Source organism: Sesamum indicum, linkage group LG6 (assembly GCF_026168435.1).
Source record: "Sesamum indicum cultivar Baizhima isolate 11 linkage group LG6, ASM2616843v1, whole genome shotgun sequence".
In the NCBI taxonomy this organism is placed as follows: Eukaryota; Viridiplantae; Streptophyta; class Magnoliopsida; order Lamiales; family Pedaliaceae; genus Sesamum; species Sesamum indicum.
The window spans coordinates 11809905-11835181 of record NC_142662.1 but is presented as its reverse complement, the minus strand read 5'-3'; the positions used below and the strand labels follow the sequence as shown (position 1 = coordinate 11835181).

The 25277-nt window shown below is 29.4% G+C and overlaps 1 protein-coding gene and 2 long non-coding RNA genes across 3 annotated transcripts; 2 read left to right on the top strand and 1 right to left on the bottom strand.

Moving 5' to 3' along the window:
* The first annotated feature begins 984 nt into the window (after window positions 1–984).
* On the top strand, window positions 985–6668 carry LOC148787780 (uncharacterized). Its single transcript, XR_016066197.1, has 4 exons — window positions 985–1149; window positions 3567–3655; window positions 5953–6030; window positions 6559–6668. It is a non-coding gene; the product is annotated as an uncharacterized LOC148787780 (long non-coding RNA).
* A 632-nt stretch (window positions 6669–7300) lies between these two features.
* Window positions 7301–9794, top strand: LOC110011448 (dnaJ homolog subfamily C GRV2-like). Its single transcript, XM_088881363.1, has 6 exons — window positions 7301–7318; window positions 7742–8134; window positions 8289–8409; window positions 8496–8782; window positions 9487–9684; window positions 9768–9794. The coding sequence occupies exons 1-6, from the start codon at window positions 7301–7303 to the stop codon at window positions 9792–9794; spliced, it is 1044 nt and encodes a 347-aa protein (XP_088737489.1).
* A 9852-nt stretch (window positions 9795–19646) lies between these two features.
* On the bottom strand, window positions 19647–24806 carry LOC148787779 (uncharacterized). The gene is made up of 2 exons (XR_016066232.1): window positions 24509–24806; window positions 19647–19933 (listed from the first exon to the last, which is right to left on the bottom strand). It is a non-coding gene; the product is annotated as an uncharacterized LOC148787779 (long non-coding RNA).
* Between the last annotated feature and the right edge of the window lie 471 nt (window positions 24807–25277).

Sequence of the window (25277 nt, the reverse complement as noted above, 5' to 3'; positions counted from 1 at the left end):
TAAAACGTATTTCAACTCTATCCTCTTTCTCTCTCTCTAGGGTTTTGTTTTTCATCGATTGCATGAAAAATTCCCTAATTGTTCATATCTATTCGATCGAAATGGTAAGCAAATGCGCGTTCCTGATTTCCAATTAGCTTATACGCTATTGTTGGCTTCCCCATTTTGTATCTCGTGCTGTGATTTATCGAATGGTTTGGTTTAATTTTGTGGGAAAATGGAGGCGGAGATTTGGAGGCGAAAATTGAGATGTTGCTGAATGTGGAGAAACAGATGAGGCAAGTGGGTGATGTTGCAGGTACGAGGAAGGCTGTCACACCTCTTGCAATTCTTCTTCTCACACCTCAAACAATACCCCTCATTTTCTCCCTCCAAGAAATCCAAAGCCGGCGAAGGAGAGACGCCGCAGTTCCGTCCTCCCACCGCCAAAATACCCTCACCCAACCCCACCATCAAACCATTTCCCTTCTCCTCTGGTCACTTCTCCGAGGAAAAAAGTTAAAGAAAGCAGGTGGAGTCATTTCTTTTTTCTTGCGTTCATTTCTCACCCAAAAGACAGAGTAAAGAAAACCAAGAAAAGCAGGGGGGAGAGACAGAGCGCGAAGGAGGCCTCAAATTATGGTATTGCGAAATGTTACTGCTGTTTGAACAATCTTCTTGGCCCAATATTTTCTCATTGTTCATATATTGATAGATAAAGAAGGAATACTGGAATACTCTCTGTTGATGTCCTAAGTTTGCTCTCACTGTAATGTAAAATATGAGCAAGAGTGGAAACATAATTTTTCAATACGCAGGCCTTTCCCTCTTTTTTTTTTTTTTTCTTTTTTTCATTTAATCCGTAATACCCAAACCTGAGGGTACATGTCTGTATAATAATCCCGTAATCTTCCATTGTTATTCCAGCTCTTAAGATTTGACAATTTGTAGGACGTCAACATTTATCTAAATGATGAGTGTTCCATGGTTGCTCAGCTGTCATTGCTAAGAGGATATGAATCAGACAGGAGACCTGCAAACTTGACAATGATGGCTTTCAGAAGGCATATTCCATTGATTTCAGACCACTCAATGTACTGCCCGCTGCTGCATTCCAAGGGGCTCATTATATTTCACCATTGAAAAGGCAAATAATCTCGTATGCATCTGGTGAGCAGAGATTTCCGCTTTTCTTATGACTTGTAACAGTTAATTTTCAGAACCATGCTAGTTCTTTTTGTGAATGATGAATTCTATTACATGAAGTTTTATTTTTTTTTTTTATTTATTTTTTTTTTCGGTAAATGTAAATTTCATTAATAAAGAGTAATGGTACAGTACAACATGGTACAACATGGGATTATCAACTGGTTTCTCCCTCTACCCAAGGGATACGCCATAATCTATACAATGCTCGTGTACTGACTGACGATGCTAAGTCAACGCTAAGAATCCTCTGTCTGACATCATTGATGATTAGTATGCTCAATGTGGCCGGTGTCCGCTCAGTATGATCAAATCTCCTCAAGTTCCTCTCCTTCCATATGTGGTAGACGCACGCCGCCAGTAGTGTACGGTAAGCTCTATTAATAATGTGCTCCCCTCTCCATTTCCATGACGCCCATTCAATATCTGTTGCCCAATCTCTATTGGGCCAGTGAAAGCGAATCCTTCTGCGAATCTCATAAAGGCACTGACGACTAAATCTGCATTGGAAGAATAAATGTGGATGAGATTCCGTAGCTCCCTCATCGCACAGTATGCACACCCCCAGGTGGGATAGCCATGATTTGTCTGTGGTAGGAAGTTTGCCAAGGATTGCTAGCCATAAGATGAACGAATGGCGAGGAATCTTCAAGGAGCCCAAAAGTAGTGAAGACCATCCTACTTTCGGCTCGGGGTGAGTGAATAATCGGTAGAGGGCCTGAGTAGTAGGTTGCCCTTCGTCACATCTCCACACCACCCGATCCTCTCCTCCGAAAATAAGCGGTAGGTTATGTGTGATTTCCAAACATTCAAAGTCAGTGTGGTAGGCCATTGCCATTCTCCTGCTGAAATCACTAAGCTGAGTTTTGCTGATTCTTCAAGTCTAAGATGGCGGGGACCTTGAGGGAATCGCTCGATAAGTGGACCCAAGTGATGCCACGGGTCCTGCCAAACAAAGAATCTGTCTCCATTTCCAATCTGGTAATCCACGATAGCGCGAAGGAAAGGACGTAGCCTGAGTATTTTCCGCCATCCCCAAGAACCTCCATGTTCACGGATAGTCCAAATCGATCTCTCATGTAATCGGTCTTGGTAGAGCCACTGAACCCATATGGATGTCCTGTCACACTGGATAACATCACATAGTTTCTTGCTCATTAATGCGCGATTCAAGGTGGAGATATCCTTGAACCCAAGTCCCCCCTCATCCATCGGTCGACACACATCTTTCCAGGCTACCTTAGCGTACCCACTGGACGTCGTACCCTTCCATAGGAAAGTCCTCAACCTCTTCTCAATTTCACTGATTACTTTCTTAGGTAATATGAATGCAGAAGCCCAATATTACATGAAGTTTTAATGGAAGCCACTTTTTCTTTTATGATGTTTGGTCCCCTTGACCTGTCCAAATCCAATTTTCATCCCTCTTTATCTTCTAATTCAAGAACCAGCTTCAATTTCTGATGGTTTTAAGGGCCTTTACAGTTGATCATTGTTGGTTATTACCACGATCAGTTCAGTCTCCTTTCCAAGTTGAATACATTCATCATCTAATACCATATTGTGAGTGAGAGGGTGTTTCTGCTGTTTGAACAATCCCAAATTAGGATTTTCTGTACAGTTTGGTCTGATGTAGACTTTATTTGTGATATTCCTGTATTTAGTCAGTTTGGGTAATATTGAAGCTGATGAGCTTTTGCTCAAATATTGTCTCATTTGGTAATTTACTGAGTTGTGGAGCTTTGTGAGTACATGTATCATGAATGATTATGCTACTCAAGATTGATTTATGATCAGCTACCCCCAAAGCACTTTTATTGTATTTGTTCTCGAAAATATGGAACTTGTTAATAGATCTGAAACTTATGCGAACCAATTCATTAGTTCATTGGTAGTGCTAGCTATTCTTTTGAGTGGATGGGTGGGCTGGTCCTCGTCCTACGTTTATCTTTTTAATGTTGTTCAAGGGTTGAAGGAGTACAATATTTGGGCATGGAGATTGGGTGGTATTAAGTTAAGCACTAGTAGCACAATGACATTGGGAGGAGAATAAATGGAACATAGTATTGTCAAAATCTTTTAGATACCTTTGAGGACTTACCATGCTGGCGATCAACATAACAAAGCACGACGGTCTTGTATATAAGAGTGTCATTTTTTTCTGTGTTTATGTGTATGTAATGATTCATGTTGTTCTTAGTTGTATGATGCCCTTATAAGTCCATGATTGATGGTTGGTTAAGGCTTCGTCTTAACAACTGCTTATCTTTTTAAGCAATGCATTGGTTGTTCATATATATATATGTGTGTGTGTGTAGACATTTGCCACATCTAATGCATTTGTCAACGTCTTTGTGTTTCAATGTTTCTGGACCACATAGGTAACCAAGCTTGTACACTCGTTTAAGGAAGGTTCGGAGGAATGGTCCAAGAAGGCGGTAGAGCTTGAGGAGTCATGAAGACTTTAGAAGTAAGTTCTATTTGTAATTTATTTATCCAACAATGGCGAATGATGCACAGTACACTAATTCCTCTTGTGAACATGCAGTTTGGTTGTGGAATTTCAAATATCTGTTTGTCTTATGTCTTAATGCATGCTGGACGCAAATGGAAGGTGTATGAGGTGGCAAAGACGGTCTTTGAAAACAATGACTCAGAAACTAGAAAGTCTTTGCAAAGTGATAATGGTGGTAAAAAGTCGATCATTTTCTTGGCTTTCACTCTTCATTTCATCCATCAAGCATTCCTTTATATGTTTGCATTGTTATCTTGAGTTCTTGATATTTATCATCTACATTATGGGGTTGTGATTTTCTTTTTATCTATGGCAAGTTTGTTCCTTTGATAAATAGTGTTGGATGCTTTTTTAGTGGTTTTCAATTACTTTACTACTGTGGTGTGGGTGTTTCTCATCTTGTTTTATTTGGTTGTGCTTTTATGTTATCTCATTCAAGTAAACGATGTGTATTGTTCTTTGTGGTATATGAAGCTCTGTGAGACATATTTCGTTGTTGGGATGTCTGTAATTGTTTAGCATTTTAGGATTAGACTCTTGGTTCAATTGAAATTACATGAAACTTCTCATATTCTAATTTTGATTTGAGATAAAACCATTTCGAAAGTAAAGAATTCCATGACATATATGTAGTGTTAATTAACACATAGGAACCAGAGGGTAACTTCCTTTTAAGTTTTCATTTATCTTTTGTTATCCTATCAAACTACTTTTGTTTTGTTTTCTTTTGCCAGTTACTATCAAGCTACTTCCGTTTATATTATTTTTTAGTAATTTGACAAATAAATGTGATATAGGAAGTCATAAGATTGAGACATGAATGTGCACTAGCGTTATGTGATTGTTGCTTTGATTAACTGTGGGTCGTTGAGGCATAATTTCATGCATTTTGAATTGCTTTGAAACTGAGTTGGAATATCTTTGCTTCTACTAAATCTTAGGATTCTTGTGAGATCATATTTGTTTGCTAAAACTCTACCCGATTGATCCTTATATCCCTAACATGGGACATGCATCCATTTTGAAAAATTCAAAGGCCCTTCCCCTTCCGGAAAAAAAGAAAGAAAGAAAAGGAAATTACATCTACTCCGCTGGTTTAGGTCACTTAGTAACTGGGTAACTTCATCACAAATGTTGTTATTCACGTAAAACGGTGGCCGGAGCTATGAGTATGCAAAGCACTTTAGGTAAAACGTGTTTTGGTTGAGTAACCGGGTGCCTTCACCACAAGTGTTGTCATTCGCGTCAAAAGGCCAGAATGCGACGTTTTTTGGTTGAGTAACCGGGTGCCTTCACCACAAGTGTTGTCATTCGCGTCAAAAGACCGGAAAACGGCCTAAAGAACACAAGTCGCGGGCAAAAAAAAAGGAAAAAAAAGAAAATAAAAGCCGTGACTAAAGAAAAAGGGGAAGAAAAAAGGAAAAAAAATTCATTAGTGGCCAAAGAAAAGAAAGAAAAGCGAAATCCGTCCCGACTAGGTAGATGTAAGGAGATAAAAGGGTATTGTGTTAGCATCGAGGATGATAACATTTTGAAACCCATCGATTTTGTGGAAGCTTGATTGTCCTCCTCTATACTTGGCAAAACGAAGTGTTGTGATGTGATTGGCCTCTTACCCTCGTTATGATAAGTTAGCATTTGCATAATGTATTGCGGCATTTGTGTTTTGAGATTATGTGCACATAGTATTTCATTCTGTTGGAAGCAATAACTTTAAAGACATTGCGGCAGACCTTTCTTTTCTTTCTTGATTTATTAAAAAATTGTCACATTTCTTGGTGCTGAAAATTTTTGTGTGTAAAATCCTCTACTTTGGCATGCCTTTTCTTATGTGACTACTATTTTTGGTTGGGAGAAGGAGGAGATAGATTCTGGTCTTGTATTTATTGTAACAATATTTAAATTCTATATTATTATAGTTTTCTTTAATCTTATGAATTATTCCCTTTAGATTGCCATCTCAGCAGGGTGAGGGTGCAAGTTCAGTATATAGGCAGTAGTGCATCTTACATGACCGCCCCTTAAATGGAAAATGTATGTGCTTACATGTAAGAGTTAAAGAAGTCTACCATGCTGCATATAGACAAGTATTATAAATTTTTCACTACTAATCTTTACTGGCCCGTGAATTTATCCAGGTATGTGAGGTTGGGAATCATTGTTAACTAATAATTGAAAATAAAATCAAATTCCTTTTTTGTGTTCCATCTTTCTGTTAAACTCTTTAATGAAGTTCATCAAATATCTTTCAGTTACATTTGCTACACTTGGTGAGAACACCAGATGATGTCCCTGGATGTGCTTCTTAGTGCTGGTGTTCCGTGGTGCAGGTGACTATTTATATGCTATCATATCATGTTTATCATTTGTCCCCTACACTCTTATGCAAAACCCATTCATTAGTTCATTGGTAGTGCGAGCTATTCTTTTGAGTGGCTAGGTGTGTTAGTGCTCTCCTGCATTTATCTTTTTATGCTCTTGAAGAATATATGGAACATAAGTACTGTAAAAATCTTTTAGGTACCTTTGAGGACTTAGCATTCTGCTAGGGATTTTCTGTTGCAGTTTTTAGCGACAGAATATGAAATAAAGTAATTTCTACTGTGATAACGAACAATTTTTTCGCTCTTATGATCATCTACATTTCTTAGACTAAATATATTATAAATTAGTTACTGAACGAGGTTCTTCTTATTTACTTTGTTATTTAAATAGCATATCTATGGTAGAGAAATTTCTGTTTTTCCTGCTCCAAAGGGACAAATGATGACATGGAAGGAGTCTTTACCTGATACACCTACCTATAGTTGGGTATGCTTGTTTTACAGTGTTCCCAGAACGGGCGTGTTCTTTTTCAGGTAGGAGATGTAGCATTGTCCATATTTCAAAGTATGGTAGCCGCTCATTCAGATATAGATGATGCTGGAGAGATTGTTGCACCAACCCCCAGAGTAAAGAGGATCTTGTCAAGCTCATGTTGTCTTCCACTTATTGCACAAGTAATACTTTTAAGTGCCTGTCCTTCTATTGTTGTGTGTGCTCTTGTCCCAATTTGGCCAACTAAAAAATCTACTCAGACTTATTAGAATAAAAAATTGCTAAAAACGCAGAAAGTTATGCTTATTATTGTATCTTTAGTTTATTTACCTGGAGAGCCTGAAAAATGTAAAGGTTGATATGTGGTTTCAAATAAGTTCCATCAACCTTTTTCCTCAAATATTTGAGATTTCAATCTGGCAGTTTTATGATTTGTATTTGCTTAGGGATAGTATGTCGAGGATTATGTTGATGGATATGCGAGGGTGGGGTACAGCATTTCCGACTTCTGTTAAAAGATTCTAAATTTTGCTTGTACGTAGATCTGGTACAAGTTGGTTCAAAAGAATTATGAAGGGCTGTTCATTTTGTTTTTCCCTTCCCTCAATCTTTACTCGCTTCAACGAGAAGGCCATTCTTTCACGTACATAAAGCACTGGGCCCCTTAAAGCATTCCTTTGGTTATGAGCTTGGTTACATAAAAGATTGAAGTGTGGCACGTAGAGTAAAATAGGATCAGAGCTTTATCCTACAATAAACCGGTTTCCTTGCAAGCCATTTAAAATGGGAGTTAGTTGTCCGGTATTTATGCTTATCATCACATGAGATGCACATTGGAGACTGATTGAGCAAACAACTGTAGAAAGGTCTTTGGAACTATTGCACCTCCTTAAACTAAGATACAGTTTCCGTGTAATATGCACTTAGGATATCCACGTGTACTAGTATCCTTAAACTCCTGGTGTTTTAAAGATGCAACTTTTCATATTCTCTTGTGCCTTTTCATGGTAATTATATTATCACACTTTCACTTTGGAAGTGGGGTAACTTTTGTTCCTTTCTTTGCCTTCCACAGAGGTTTGAGATGTTTTCGTTATTTTTTCTTTTGTTTTTAAGCTGAACTAGGCAGTGGCTGGATGGTGGCTCCATCAATATGCACATTGTTTCTCAATTTCAGAGCTTTGTTTAATGAACCAAACTCTTTCCTCTATTTCTTATGTGCAGGCAATGCTTTCTGGTGAACCGACTATTGTTGATGCTGCTGCTGCTCTGCTGAAAGCTACAGTTACTAGGAACCCAAAATCAATGATCCGATTATACAGTACAGGCGCATTTTATTTTGCTCTGGCTTACCCTGGATCTAATCTTCTTTCAATTGCCCAACTCTTCTCAGTGACTCATGTTTATCAAGCTTTTCATGGTGGTGAGGAAGCTGCAGTTTCCTCTTCTCTACCTTTGGCGAAACGAAGTGTTTTGGGCGGCCTCTTACCTGAGTCATTGCTTTATGTACTGGAACGTAGCGGCCCAGTTGCTTTTGCCGCAGCAATGGTTTCTGATTCTGACACTCCTGAGATTATTTGGACACACAAGATGCGAGCAGAAAATTTGATCCGTCAAGTAGCCCTGAATCTGCAACTGGAGTTTGCTACTTTTCTTTCACCCCAAGCATCTTTTGTTAACATTTAGTATTTACATTCTAAAACATGGTGGTAGTTGAGTCATCCTCAATGCAAATAAGTGCTGCATTTAACTCTCAGTTTTATTTGATTAGGTTCTTCAGCATCTTGGTGATTTCCCTCAGAAATTGTCACAGCATTGTCATTTCTTATATGACTATGCTCCAATGCCACCAGTGACATATCCAGAGCTGAAAGATGAAATGTGGTGTCATTGTTATTATCTCGAAACTTATGTGATGAAATTAGATTTCCTAATTGGCCTATTGTTGAACATGTTGAGTTTTTGCAATCATTGCTAGTAATGTGGAGAGAAGAGTTAACTCGAAGGCCAATGGACCTTTATGAAGAAGAAGCTTGCAAGATACTAGAGATTTCCATTGATGAAGTATCCAGAGACGACGCCCCTAAGAAACCAAGTTTTGAGTCAGTTGAGGAGATACCTAATATATTAAAGCAGATTGAGTATATTGATGAGGAAAAGCTCAAGAGACAGTATAGGAAACTTGCAATGAAGTATCATCCAAACAAAAATCCTGAAGGGAGGGAGAAGTTTCTAGCAGTGCAGAAAGCTTATGAGTGCTTGCAGGTATCCCAAATTCCTTGATCCTGTGTGAGGATCTGTCGTTACTCATAGAAAACGGAGACTATATGATTAAGCTTGAGAAAAAAATAAGATCATATAGACAAGGGATCTTATAAGCTGCCAGATCTTATTTCAAATGAATTAGTCGACTTGTTTAGACGCCGTTTTCACAATTAAGCTGTTTATTTGACTGGTAGAGAGTGCTCTAAAGGTATTTATGCTGTCAAGATGAGCCAAATGCTTTTCTACACATATAAATGGATATCAGTATTGGTTTTAAATATATCTTGGAAATAGGAAGGACACGTGACTATATATATATTTTTACTTCTTAGATATGATACTACCTCAATTTAAGGTGTGGACCAAGAAATAAATTTAAATATATAAATTTAAGTGGCTTTTGCCGAAGAGTGAAAATGTAAATCATAGGGCTTTCCTATGAGGTTTGGACTACTTACATATGTTTCCCTTTGGTTTTGTTGCCTCCATCTAATATTTCATTCTGCAATCAGTAAACTTCTTGGAATATGATCAGCAAAGTTGGACAAAATTCCTAAGTTGAACCCTATATATGAGGGTTTTTATGAGGCATGTCTTTGGCCGGAATGCAATCCTCTTTAATTGGTTGTATTTCTTCATATTTGAGTTCCATGTTTCATATTTTCTTTTTAGTGATCTACTGCTTTCTTATTCCTCTTCCTTAGGTGACCATGCAAGGATTGCAAGGTCCCCAGACTTGGAGGTTGTTGCTTCTCTTATTGATGCCATTCAAATATGCTGGATATCCTATGCTCTTAAGTGCCATTACATGGACAAGGATGATAACAATTTTCTTTCCTCTGATCAGCACATCTTCTAGTTGCATCCTCGGAGCTTGTTTGGTTGATGTAAATTCGTCATCTGTAATTTCCATATCATTCTTCTTTAGATAAGTACTTTGTAGATGTACTTTTGCTTATGCTATTTCCACATATTTAACTTTCAGGTGCGAGTCTTCACCATTCAATGGTGAAGAGCTTGTGAGAGATGGTGGAATACCTCTTCTTGCAACCCTCCTTTCCCGTTGCATGTGTGTGGTCCAACCAGCAACTCCTGCCACTGAACCGTCCGCTACTATTGTTGCTAGCATAATGCGAACCTTTTCAGTTTTGAGTCAGTTTGAAAGTGCGAGAACTGAGATGCTTGAATTTTCAGGATTAGTTGATGACATTGTTCATTGCACTGAACTTGAGCTTGTTCCTGCTGCTATTGATGCTGCCCAGCAGACCATTGCTCACCTTTCTAGCTCCTCTGAAATTCAAAATTCCCTTTTGAAGGCTGGTGTACTGTGGTAAGATAGATCATTATATTGTTATGATTATGCTTTCATCAGTTTTCTAGCATGAGATTCTAGTTTCTGGAAGTTTGCAGAACACTACTGTTTCTGTTATGGATTTCTTGACTGTCCTTTTATATTTATCGCTTAACCTAGCTCCAAGTGACATATTGCTCAGTGACTTAGCTTTTATTCGTTCATTACTTTTCACTCTTTTGCCCATATAATTCTTCGTAGCTCATATATGGATATTGAATAATGAAATTACCCATATTCGTCTATTTATAATGCTCTTTGTGCTCATGTGGATGACTTTGTTGCTGGCATTTTCTCTATGTCTGTCTGAGCTTGTATAGAAAATTTATTTGCTTGTGAAGGTGGTCATATTTTTACTTTTTTTAAATTGAACAAAATGTTGGAACTCTAGTGTTGAAGATGCTTTGTGGTGACTATTCTTTGAATGGCAGTAATGTACTTTTTCTACGTGAAGTGTGAAAACTTAAGCTTTATGAACAACATGAATTTTGAAGCCACTGCATCATCTGGCACATGACTGTTACATCTTACAAAAACCACTCCGATGTTTCTCAAAAAGCTGTCGTACCTTGATGTTATAGTTTTCTCTTGTGGTCTGTTACTTGAATCGAGGTCCATTTACAAACTTGAGGGTTCATAGAGTTAATGTTTATTTGTTCGGTACCTTTTGTCGAGTCAATTTGCTTGCAAAGAGAGTCCAACTTCTATTTTAAAATTGAACAAAATCTTGGAACTATTGTGTTGAAGGTACTTTATGGTGACTATTCTTTGAAAGACAAAATTTCTTTATTCTATGGCACTGTGGAAGTTTATGGTTTATGAACATTGTGAACTTGAAGGCCTCTGCATCAGCTGCCATGTGCCTGTTATATCTTAAAAACCACTCTCCACTGTTGCAAACTGCTTTATGGTCTTTCTCAGGTGGATTATTTTGTTTGAATCCAGGTCCATTTCAGAAACTTGTGGTTTTATAGGGTCACTTTTTGTTTGTTCAGGTACCTTATACCATTGTTGCTCCAATATGATTCGACGGCGGAGGAATCAGATAAGACAGATGCACATGGTGTTGGAACTAGCGGTCAAATAGCAAAAAACACACATGCTGTAAAAGCATCTCATGCCTTGTCAAGGCTTAGTGGTTTGGTTGACGAGGAGATCCCGACACCCTACATTCAGGCTGCAGTTGATGCCCTTAGAGCTTTACTAACCAATAAACTTGCAAGCATGCTGAAAAATAAATTAGCAAAAGACCTCCTATTCACATTAAACTCAAACTTGGAGTCCCCTGAGGTAAATGCTGCAGATTTTGCATTTTAACAAAGAAAAAACATATTGGGTGCTACTTGAGCATTGCCTCATCTTCTTGCATCAGTATCTGCATATTTTCTTTGAATGTTATGAAACTCTAGAGCACTATAACAGGGCAGGCTTCTTAGCATACCTTTTCTGATATGTAGGCAATACTTGCTTCTTCTTCTTTTGTAAGTACTTTGTTGGTTCTATTAGATGTAGATAACTGAGGGAAAAAAGAGAGGAAAACAATATGTTCATGTTTTTGTTATTAAAAGGTTTCAAATTTACGTCCTTGGATCTTCTTGGCTTTAACTACTTGGTATGTAGTTGTCATGAAGATTCTATAACTGATTCAAGTTTCATTTCTTTTTCTTTTCCCGATTTACTTTTTTACTAGCAAATCCTGGTGTGGTGGTGGAGCATGGATGTTTTCTGGACATTCTGCATTTAAATTTAGAGAACTTAATTATACTTTGAACTGTCTTTTGCACTGGACATAGTATTTAATTCAAAGAATCTCTTGTGGTTTCTCATCTAACATATGTTATGGTACCCGTCGCATGTGCAACTTCTTCAAATTTGTCGTGTAGCCCTCTAATTTATAGTTCTTACTTTTTCTTTCTTTTTCTTTCTTTTTTGGTCTTCCATCTTTCTTTTAAACTCTTCTAACGAAGTTCATCACATAATTTTCTTTCAGTTACATTTGCTATACATGGTGAGAAGACCACAGTGATGTTCCCGGAAGTGCTTTAGTATTGGTGTTCCGTGGTGCAGGTAGCTATTCATATGCTATCATATCATTTTTATTATTTGTCCCCCAATGTTTTGTGTTGCTGGGTTCTCATTTTCTTGGATTTTTGACTAATTGGAGCGTATTTCTTCATTGTTTTTGCTGCTCTGATTTAATTTATTTAGTAATAATAGCATTTGTGTTCTACCACCTTGCTTATTTGCTTCTTTGCTGTTGAAACTCTGTTGTTCTCCATTTTCAATTTTCTTTTTTCACAGCATATATAGTCAACTAACATATTGTAGAACTCTTGTAAAGTTAATCTGCCCCTGTGGTAGAGATTGTGTTCTTGCTTGAGTGCTTGGACTCACGTTGTAGTAACTTTTTTCTCGCTTGTACAACTTTTTGACAGCATAAGAATTGGCGGGTGATGAATACAGTTGTTGAACAAAACCTTCCAACCAAAAGGGTAAGAATAGATCCATCCTCATACACTCTCATTTATTATTTAAAAAGGTATATAATTGAAATAATACATAAATGGTGTTCACACTTTTATTATAGTATAATATAATAATATATATAACTGTAAATGAAAAGCATATCAAGTTATTGTGTGTATTATAAATTTGTAAATGATTAGCTATTATATTTCTTCACTTATGACTGTTGTTAAATAATTTTATAATTATTTTTTTTAGTTTTTAATTTATTTGCATAGGATAATGGAGATAGTATTTCTCATTTTTTATATTTCTTCTTTTTTTGTGATGACAATTATATCTCTTTCTTATAATAATAGATTGTTAAATTATGTATAGTAACTTTGTAATTAGTTAATTTATGTAAAATCAAGTTAATAGTTAAATTCTAACTTGGATGTTATATGATAATTGGATTCCAACGGAAATGGTTTATATGCAAATTATATTGCATAATAAGAATTATTTATGATTTATTATATATTAAAAATTATATGTAATGAGAAAGTCACCATTATTTTATTTATTTTATATTTGTTTCATTTATTAATTAAATTTTTTATTTTATTTGTGTGTTGTGGAAAAAAAATGTTTTAAAATTGATGGAACGAATTGGAGTGCTATAAATTAAAATTTTAATTAATTATTTAATTTAAAGATTAATTAAGAATTTAATGATTTAGATATTAAGTGGACCAAATATTTTAATGCAGTATATATGTTAAGTAGTAAGACATCAATTATTTATAGGCTTGTTACACACACACACATATATATGTACATATACAATTATATTTGTTGTCATTTTTTATGGTTTAATGATTTTGAATTTTAATGTTTATAAATTTTTACAAGTTTGGTTTGAAATTTGACCAAATTCGTAAGAATTTGTAAACGTTAAAGATTAAAAATGACACCAATTGCTAAATAAGTCAAAATTAATTTTATATGTAAATATTTGGAATCACGTGATCAAGACACTTATTTGTACTTTTTGATCTAAAATAATTATTTTTAAAGAAATTGTCTACACGCATATTATATTATACAATTATATTTTTTTATATTATGTATAATTTACTATAAAAATAAAAAAAATATTTATTTGCGTACTTAGAATAAGAAAATTGAATTAATTGTACATAAAATATTTATAATTATGTTAGTATTTTGTGATTTATTATATATTATTAATAATATTTTCATATTATTATATTGTTATACATAGGATACATTATATTTATGGTCTCTTTTTGTTTTATTTTCTGTGTACCAATGTTATAATAGGGCAAATTACATAATTTTGGTTTCTTAATGTTGTCGTATAATAGGACTTTTAAAAAAATCTACATGCCTTATATAATTATATTTGTCATATCATTTATGAATTACTTTATATTAGATAGATATTTATCCGCTTTATTAGGCAATAAAAAAAAGAAGAAAATTGAATTTATTGTACAAAATAAATAAATAGTCCATATGGTTATTATATTTGTAATTATAATTGAATATATTGTATTTATAGTTCTCATGTAGGGTTAGGAGTTGGGATATAAAATGATAGTCTTATAACTGATAGTAGAAAATTAAAATTACGTCATTTAATTATATTTTTAATTAAATTTTTGGGGATATGTCATATATATATATATAGGATGATGTTAATATATTATATTTTTATTTTTTATAAGCATAAAATTTTTTATCAATATTTTTGGACCAATTCCTAACGAAAAAGAGTTAAGCCTAAAACAATGAAAGTTTCAGTGTGTAATTTAGAACTTTTTGGAGGAAAATGTAATTTTTTATTTGAAGTTAATCCTAAATTTATTCATTAATTATGTCAAGTTAGTTGCTTATTTTGTTAATAAAGTTTTAATGGCAACTTAGCTATTTTTTTAATTAATTTTGTTAATTCATAATAATAACTAGTTAATTTTTATGGACTAGTCTTCATGTACATAATTAACATTAACATTAATGTTTATAAATTTTTATAGATTTGGTTTGAAATTTGACCAAATCCGTAAGAATTTGTAAACATTAGAGATAAAAAATCATATTAGATAAAACACAGTAGCTTGTGGAAAATATATAATAAAAAAAGTAAAAAATAATTCTATATGTAAATATTTGGATCACGTGACCATGACACTTATTTTTACTTCTTGTACTCTAAAAAAAATTAAATTTAAGATAGGATTTTTAAAAAAATTATTTACATGCATATTATATTAAAGGCTAAAATAACGAAATAACAAAATAACTTTTTTCTTTTTTTTTTTAATGCACTTTCTGTACTAAAAAAAGTAATTAGTTAGACTAAGAATAATACTAAAGTTGTCTACATACATATTATATAATTATATATTTTAATATTGTTTATGAATTACTATTATAATCATACTGTTCATATTATTATATATTTATTCACTTTATTAGATGAAGATCGAATTTGCTAAACAAAATTAAATAAATTGTTTAAGGGTTGTTCCTTGTTTTGTTATTTTTCTTTTAATTGATTTTGTTAACTTATTATGTGGGTAGTTATTTTTTTGTACTTGTTGTTGTGGTATTTCTACGTGTATATAATAAATAAATTTTATAATTTAAAAAATAATAATTTGCTAGGTAGTGGTTTTAATAATTAAATGATATCTTTGTGTTAATTTTTAATAGAAAAAAAGTTAGATGGATATGTCAGTTTTCTAATTTTATATGTAAGCTAATATTGATTTAAATTTATTATTTATTGATTTAAATACTCCCCCTATTACTTTAAATTTTGATTTTGAATAACATCAAAAAAAAAACTAATTTATTATTTATATTAAAATAAAACTTCAATTTATTAAAAAATTATAATATATGGTCAGCTTATTAATGTATATAACCAAACATTACGAACATATCCTTACTTTGAATTTTTCACAATACAATTAGTAAATAAATTAATTTTTAATTTATTTGAAGACAAAATTATTATTTTATTTATTAGAATTTACGGTAAATACTTATTAAAATTACAAGTTCTCTAATTTTTTATTTCTTAATTGTCAAAGTTCATTAAAATATTTTCAATAATAATTTAGTTCAAGTAAAAGTTTTATCTCAAGTTCTATTTAAAAGTTTATTTATTTCATATTAAAATAAATAATTTGAAAATAGGAGAAAGAATATTCCATGTTTTCAGTTTTTTATTAAATTATGGGCGAAAAGAATATTTACCTGGTCGCGCAGTGGTCTTAAAAATTAAACTTTATAAAACATAATTTTATTTGTACATTATTAAGGCAAATAAGAATTATATAAATTTTGAATTTCGTCAGTCATTGAATATTTCTATGTATATTTTTGTACTTAGGATGAATATAGATTATGTATATGAAATGGAGGTAATATTATCATATATTCTTTTATAAGTACAAACATTATTACATGTAAATGTGATTGAGGGGGTAAAATTAAAAATTTGTGTAACATTTTTGCTATCGTCAATATTTTTCATCCAATCCTTAACAAAGATGGTCAAATTAGAATTTTTTTTTTTTTGAAAACAAGTGTAATTCTCATTTTTAAAAGTGATATAAGTATAATGAACTTTAAATTAATCATTTCTCAATTGTCTTCTTGAATCATATTATATTATATTATTTGAAATATTGAGGTGGATAAGTTATTTGTTCCTTATTTTGTATTATATTTAGATTTAATGGTGATTTGTTGTTTTCATGACTAGATTTGAATGTAGTCTAATTATTCATAATTTCTTTAATATTATGCTTATATATTCCTATTTGTATTGTAGGTATTAATTAATTTTGTTAAATTTATAATTATAATCATATTATTAATCCAACCATGGGACTACATACCTAACTTAATTTTTCTTTTCTTTTTTCACTTTATGTACTCTAAAAAATAAAATAAATTAAACTTAAAAATAAATGATAATAGGACTTATAAAGAATCTACATGCATTTTATAATTATATTTGTCGTATTATTTATGAATTACCATTATAATCATTTCATATTATTAGATATATATTTATTTGCTTTATTAGGCAATAAAAAAAGGAACAAAATTGAATTTATTGTGTAAAAATAGTCCATGTTTTAGTATATCTGTAATTATATATCATATTTGTGTTTATATATTTTTATGTATATTTATAATTTTCATGTAAAATTAAGAGTTTGGACATAAAATTTTGACCTTAGAAGTGATCTTAAAAATTAGAATTACATCACTCAATTAATATTTTTAGTCTAATATATAGAATGAGGTTTATATTATATAATTTTAGGAAAAAATCCAGAGACACCCCTGTAATAGGAATGTTAAAAGAACTCCTTATGAAAATTAAAGCATCAAATACTCCCCCTATGCTATAAAAAGTTAAAAAAAATCCCTCCGTACAAAAATTGGGTCACACGCGCTTAGACTGCAATTTTTCTGTGAAAGTATCTTTTTTTTTAATATTTTTTCCATTCTCTCAATTGTAATATATATAATATTATATATATATGAATTTAATAATTAAATTATTTATATAATAATTATTTAATTCATTTTTAATAATAATAAAATATTCTTTTATATAAAAATTAGTTAATATTTATATAATAAAATATTATTTTGATTAAATTAAAATTAATTATATATATAATTAAAAAAAAAAGCAGTAGTTGTCGCCCAAGAGGATGATGCCGGTCGGCCAGATCTGGGCAGCCGATGATGCCCAAATGGACGGTTGGGGGAGGAAAGGTCACCGGGAGGAGGGGGGCGGGGTTTAATTGTTATTTTAATTTTTATAAAATATATATATATATTATAAATATATTTTATTAATTATAAATTATATATCTTATGAATTAAAATAATTCTATATTAATAAGCCTAATTTGACCAGTTGACTAGAAGGGGTGTTTTAGCCATTATTTTAAAAAAATAGACTCAAATTGATCAGGGGGCGGTATGGGGGGTGGTCTGATTATTTATTCGTAACATAGGGGTAATTTTTTATATTAAAAATTCATGGGGGAGGATTTTTGATATTTTGTTATATCATAGGGATCAAAATGAATTTAACACTATATTTTTATTTTTATAATGTAAAATTAAAATTTTATCAATATTTTTGGACAATTCTTAATGGATTAAGTGTGAAAGTTTGAATGGTGTGTGTAATTTTAGGACTTCCTGAAGAAAGTGTAATTTCTCATTTTTAAGTTAATGTTGCTTATTATTATATTACTATGTAATTTATTAGACATAGGGAGTGTTTTGCCTACTTCAAATCAGAAGAGGGGGCTTTTGCTGAGTTTTTAAATCACATGGGGATTTTATGTAATTTGGCTCAAATAATTACACTGTCTCACCGGGAGGAAGGGGGGGGGGTTAATTGTTATTTTAAATTTTTTTATAAATTATAATTATATATATTATAAATATATTTTAATAATTATAAATTATATATATTATGAATTAAAATAATTATATATTAATAAGCCTAGTTTGACCAGTTGACTAGAAGGGGTGTTTTAGTTATTATTTCTAAAAAAATAGACTCAAATTGATCATGGGGGGGTCTGATTATTTATTCGTAACATAGAGGTAATTTTTTATATTAAAAATTTCATTGGGGGGGGGGGGGTGGATTTTTTGATATTTTGTTATATCACAGGGATCAAAATGAATTTAACGCTATATTTTTATTTTATAAGTGAAAATTAAAATTTTATCAATATTTTTGGACAATTCTTAATGGATTAAGTGTGAAAGTTTGAATGGTGTGTGTAATTTTAGAACTTTTGGAAAAAGTCTTTTTAAGTTAATATTGCTTATTATTATATTACTATGTAATTTATTAGAAAAAGAGAGTGTTTTGCCTATTTTCAAATCAGAAGGGGGGCTTTTGCTGAGTTTTTAAATTACATGGAGGTTTTATGCAATTTGGCTCAAATAATTACACTCTCTTTCTTTGAGATCTGGTATAATTACACGTAGATCTCATGCGGTTTGATAATTTACATTTACTACTCATGAGGTTTGCTTCTGTCTAATAAATTTACCCATCCGTCACTTAAAATTTATAAAAATTGCTAATATTTTTTTAAGAAAAGGATGACAATTCATAGTGGTCCTGATAATTAAACATTATAATCATAAACACAAAAATGTAATAATTATTTGGATTATATAAACATAGTTCTATCTGATAAACTTTAGTAACGTCAAAGCGTAAGTGTGAAAAAGTATGACCATAAAACAAACAAATTTATAGTTTAGTTTGAATAGAAATAAAGAAGAAAGGGATGATTAGTTTTCTAATTTTATAAATTTTAGTTTTTATTATATTTAATGTTATTTGTATTATATTAAAAATTTATAAATTAATTTATTATTTATATTAAAATATATTTTTTACATTTATATTGAAATATTTAATGAAAATTAATTTTGATTTTTGATTCATCGAAGATAATAGTTCTCTAATTTTATTTTTTAAAAATTGATTTTATTTAGTAGAATGTGGTAAATATTTATTAAAGTAATTTCAAGCTAATTAATAATTCAATTTCAAATAGTTACTGATATATTAATAATTAATTATAACTAAATTTGTAAAAATTCTCATTTTTTATTTTGAAAAATCTACTATGTAACATAAGAGTCATATCAGATCCAATTATTTTAGGTATAAAATGACTTAAAATGCAATAAATATTTTAAGGGTGGAGTTTGAGTAAAACATATAAATATATCAATGAACATTTAAGGAGTCTAAATTCAAATAAGATAATACCCACATATTGATAGATTTACGTACTAGACTTAAGTAATAATAATAGTGGCCACGCTTGGGCCACAAGCCCAAGCCCCAACACTCAAATAAACAAGAAACAAATTTTTATTGAATTAGACTATTTATCCTAACCCCAAGCAAACGGCCCTAAGTTGAATGACAAAGTGAGAAATTCCAAAATTTTAGAAAGCAAATTGTGATAATTTAATATAATTTGACCATTTAAAATAAAATACTTGTTTCGGAAGAAAACATGTATTTTTTAATTAATTTGAAGAGTAAGCACAATAGAGCAGCAACCATATTTATTTCTGTGACGGCATAGTTCTGAGCAATAGGATTCAAACACTGGAGACAGCCAAAGAGTCCTGAGCTATGTGTTCGTCCTTGATGAGACCTTTTTCCCCATAATTTGACACCCATGGAGGAGGTTGCTCAGATTATCTTTGGTGCATGATTTGACGTTGTCCTCGAGCAATACCTGTTTACAAATGAAGAATTGATTGATGGAGATCAATAACAAGGAACATAATTTGACATGTCTAATACTTGATGGAAGAGGTTAAACTACTAGAACCAATACACTTATGTAGCCAGTGCTCGTTGGGATCATTAAAGTGAATATTTTGGATGCTACAAGATAAATGAAATTTAATTATTTAATTTATGAGATTATAAGATAAATGAAATAATTATAACTTTTTCATTACAAATAATGATTTTTGAAATATAATAAATAATGATTTCATTATAATATAAGTATAAACTGTTAGAATCCTATTTTCATAAAACATCTAGCTGAAATCCAACTAATAAATTGAACATAAATTAATTAAATTACTACACATAATATAATAATTTAGTATCATACGAAAAAAGGTATAATTGTTAAAAAAAACATGAAATATAATAAATTATTCTATTACAATTTTATATGTAAATAAATTAATTACAAAATTACTTATCCGTAAACATTTATAAAGAAGCAATATAAAATATATCTTCCACATTTTTATAGTACCAAGTATCTTGAGGTGAATATAAAATTTATAAGATTTGAAGTAATACAAAATTTTCAAATACAAATAATATAAAATATTATTAAATTTCAATTTAAAACAATAATTGACTTAATTAATTTTATTTTGAATATTATTATTGTTGGTACATATAAAATTAAAATATGCTACTTGTAATCTAAAACATAATTACAAGTTAAGTACAGATATATAAAGAAATTCATTACTAAAATATGAAATAGAGAAAATTAATTTGTACATCTCATCTTTATTTTTATATTAATTATAAACTTATTTTACTTTTATACTTTATTTTTAGAAGGATTTCAGTCATGATTTTTTCTCTTTTGTAGTTAATCTTAGAATTAATAAATTTTGTATTTTGTAGATATAATTATATCTTTTATAAAGATATAGTGATTTTAATTTATATAAATATAAATTAATACTAAATTTTACATATAATTTAGCTGAGGTAGTTTTTTTTTTTCAAAAAAAAACTTGACCAAAATTATAATAAATGGGGGAGTGGGGGTTGAGAAGATAATAAATGCAAAATTGGTGAGTGCTTTTAATTTCGTTGACTTTTTTTTTAGTTTTTCCATCTTCCATGATAGAGGCTATTTTTAGTAAAGTTAATGTCAAGTGAATGTAAAAAATAATTATTAGAAAAAAAAACAACGATGATATTACTTTTTTATCATTCCAATTTATTTATAAAAAAAATATAATAATATTAATCTGACTCCACATATGCAGATTATATTTCATTTTTATAAGTACAAAAATGTATATAAAAATATTAAATCAATGACAAAACTAAAAATTTATGTAATTTATAAGATCACCGACTAACCAAGGAACATGTTCTTTTCACCCATAAGAAAAAAAAAATAGCACCAAATATTCTTTAAATTATTTATTTTAGAAACTTTTAAATTTAAAAAAAAACTACAAGAATTCAAGATAAATTTTTACTTGAAATTGAGTTATTATTTTCTTTGAAAATATTTCAATGAATTTTTTATCGTATATAATAGTTAAAAAATTATAATTTTTCAAAATAAAAAATTAGAGAACTTTTATAAATTTAGTTATAATTAATTATTCACATATCTTAACTATTTAAAATTTAATTATTAATTGACTTGAAATTATTTTAATAATATTTACCACAAATAGTACTAAATAAAATCAATTTTCTAAAATAAAAATTAGAGAACTTTTATCTTCAAATGAATCAAAAACAAAATTAATTTTCATTAAATATTTTAACATATTTGACCATATTATAATTTTTAATATAAATAATAAATTAATTTATAAACTTTTAATAAAATACAAATAACATTAAATATAATAAAAATTAAAATTAATAAAATTATAAAACTAATCTATCCCTCATCTTTATTTCTATTCAAAATAAACTATAAATTGATTTGTTTTTATGGTCATATTTTTTCACACTTACACTTTGACATTACTAAATTTTATCAGATAGATTTATGTTTATATAATCAAAATAATTATTACATTTCTGTGTTTATGATTATAATATTTAATTATTAGAAGATTTATGTTTATATAATCAAAATAATTATTACATTTCTGTGTTTATGATTATAATATTTAATTATTAGAACCACATTTAGATATTCAAATAATTCAATTTTATAATATTTACTATGTACACGACGACTAGTTCTTAAAAATTAAATAGTAATTAATCACATAATAATAAGCAATATTAACTTAAAAATTAAAATTTACACTTTCTTTCAAAAAATTTTAAAATTACACACACCATTCAAAATTTCACACTTAATCCATTAGGAATTGTTCAACAATATTGACAAAATTTTAATTTTACACTTATAAAAATAAAAATATATAGTACATATAAGACTAAAAATGTCAACTGAGTGATGTAATTATAATTTTTAAGATCAGCTCTAAAGTCAGCATTTTATGTCCAGACTCCTAATTTTACATGATAATTATAAATATACACAAAAATATATAAACACAATACTAAAACATGGACTATTTATTTTTTTGTACAATAAATTCAATTTTCTTCTTCTTTTTTATTGCCTAATAAAGCGAATAAATATATATCTAATAATATGAAATGATTATGATGACAATTCATAAATAATACAACAAGTATAATTATAAAATGCATGTAGATTCTTTAAAAGTCCTATTATCATTTAATTTTCAGTTTAATTTTGTACACAAATTATTCTTAATTCTAAATAATTAATTTTATTTTTTAGAGTACATAAAGTGGAAAAAAAAAGAAATTAAGTTAGGTATGCATTACACAAAAATATATAAACACAATACTAAAACATGGACTATTTATTTTTTTGTACAATAAATTCAATTTTCTTCTTCTTTTTTATTGCCTAATAAAGCGAATAAATATATATCTAATAATATGAAATGATTATAATGACAATTCATAAATAATACAACAAATATAATTATAAAATGCATGTAGATTCTTTAAAAGTCCTTATCATTTAATTTTAAGTTTAATTTTATACACAAATTATTCTTAATTCTAATAATTAATTTTATTTTTTAAAGTACATAAAGTGAAAAAAAAAAAGAAATTAAGTTAGGTATGCAGTCCCACCGATGGGTTTTTTATACTTTTTTTTTCCTAAATATTTGAAAAATCTTCCAAATTTGGCTATACTATCAATTTTAAAACAAATCCATATAATATTCATCAATACCTCGATGAAAGTCCTGAATAATCATTTGTTGGTATACTTTGTTTTCAAAAGAATTTCATAAGCTATATTTTTTGTTTAGTAGTTAACTAGGCATTATTTTAAATTTCACATTTGTGGATATAATTATATATTTTATAATCATCTATTTATAAATTTAATATTAACAGTGTGAAAAAGATAATTTTTTTAATTTATGAAGATAATGTTTAATTTTAGTAGTTATTCAAACAAAATATTATTTTAGAGTTCAAGACATTTATACAAAAAACAAAAAGGACAAAAAAATCTATAATAAAGTTAATGGCAGGACTTACCTGAATAACAAAACATCCAATATAAAATTATCTCATTTTCAAATTATTAATATTAATATAAATAATAAAGTAACAATAAACTACAAAGACATAATTACTTCTTCTTATTATTTTTTTTAATTTAATTATTATTTATTTTGAAAATATCTTAATAAATTATTATTAAACATAAATAATAAAATTATTTAATAGATATGTACAACAAATAATAATAAGTAACTTTTTAAAATAAAATTATATAATCTACTTAACATTATTTTTTTAATAAACTTGACCAAAATTATAATAAATAACTTTAGTTTTTAAAAATGATCTTTCTTAAGAGCTTTATTTAATATAAATAATAAGTTAATTTTTAAAATTATTATTTTTGTTTGACATAATACAAAATAAAATAAATTATAATCAAAATTTGAAACCAAAATAATAATATTGACTTACATAAATGCCCATTCAGAATACTATTAATATTGAGGTTGTAAAAAATTCAAAAGTATTATATCCATGGTTTTTTATCATAGTAGGAGGAGCGATGAGAAATAATAAATATAATTAAAATTCTCTGATTTTTCATATTTAATAGAGGCATTTTTAGTAAATATTAAAAAATAATTAGTAAAAAAATATTAAAAAAAGATAAAGAACAATGAGTTTAATCGTTTGTTGAACTATAAATATTATTTGTTATGTGCACATAAGAAAAACGTGCAACAATAACTAACTAATAAAATAATTAAATTGACAAAATTAATTAATACCTACAATATAAATAAGAATATATTAACGACAGTCATAAATGAAGAAATAAAATAGCAAATCATTCACAAATTTATAATATACAGAATAACTTAGTATGCTTTTCATTTACAGTTATATATATATATTATTATGTTATACTATAATAAAAGTGTGAACACCACTTATGTATTATTTATACCCGTTCAAATAATAAATGACAGTGTATGAGGATGCTCACCTTTTTGGCTGGAAGGTTTTGTTCAACAACTGTATTAATCACTCGCCAATTCTTATGTTGTCAAAGAAACTAACTAATAAAATAATTAAATTGACAAAATTAATTAATACCTACAATATAAATGAGAATATATTAACGACAGTCATAAATGAAGAAATAAAATAGCAAATCATTCACAAATTTATAATATACACAATAACTTAGTATGCTTTTCATTTACAGTTATATATATATATATTATTATATTATACTATAATAAAAGTGTGAACACCACTTATGTATTATTGATACCCGTTCAAATAATAAATGAGAGTGTATGAGGATGCTCACCTTGTTGGCTGGAAGGTTTTGTTCAACAACTGTATTAATCACCCGCCAATTCTTATGTTGTCAAAGAGTTTATAAGCGAGGAGGAAGTTACTTCAACGTGAGTCCAAGCACTCAACCAAGAACACAATCTCTACCACAAGAGCAGATTAACTTTACGAGAGTTCTACAATATGTTAGTTGACTATATATGCTATGAACAAGAATGTTGAAAATAGAGAACAGAGTTTCAGCAGCAAAGAAGCCAATATGCAAGGTGGTAGAACACACACACTATTATTACTATAAATTAAATCAGAGCAGCAAAAACAATGAAAAAATATGCTCCAATTAATCAAAAATTCAAGAAAATGAGAATCCAGCAACACAAAACATTGGGGGACAAATGATAAAAATGATATGATAGCATATGAATAGTCACCTGCACCACGAAACACCAATA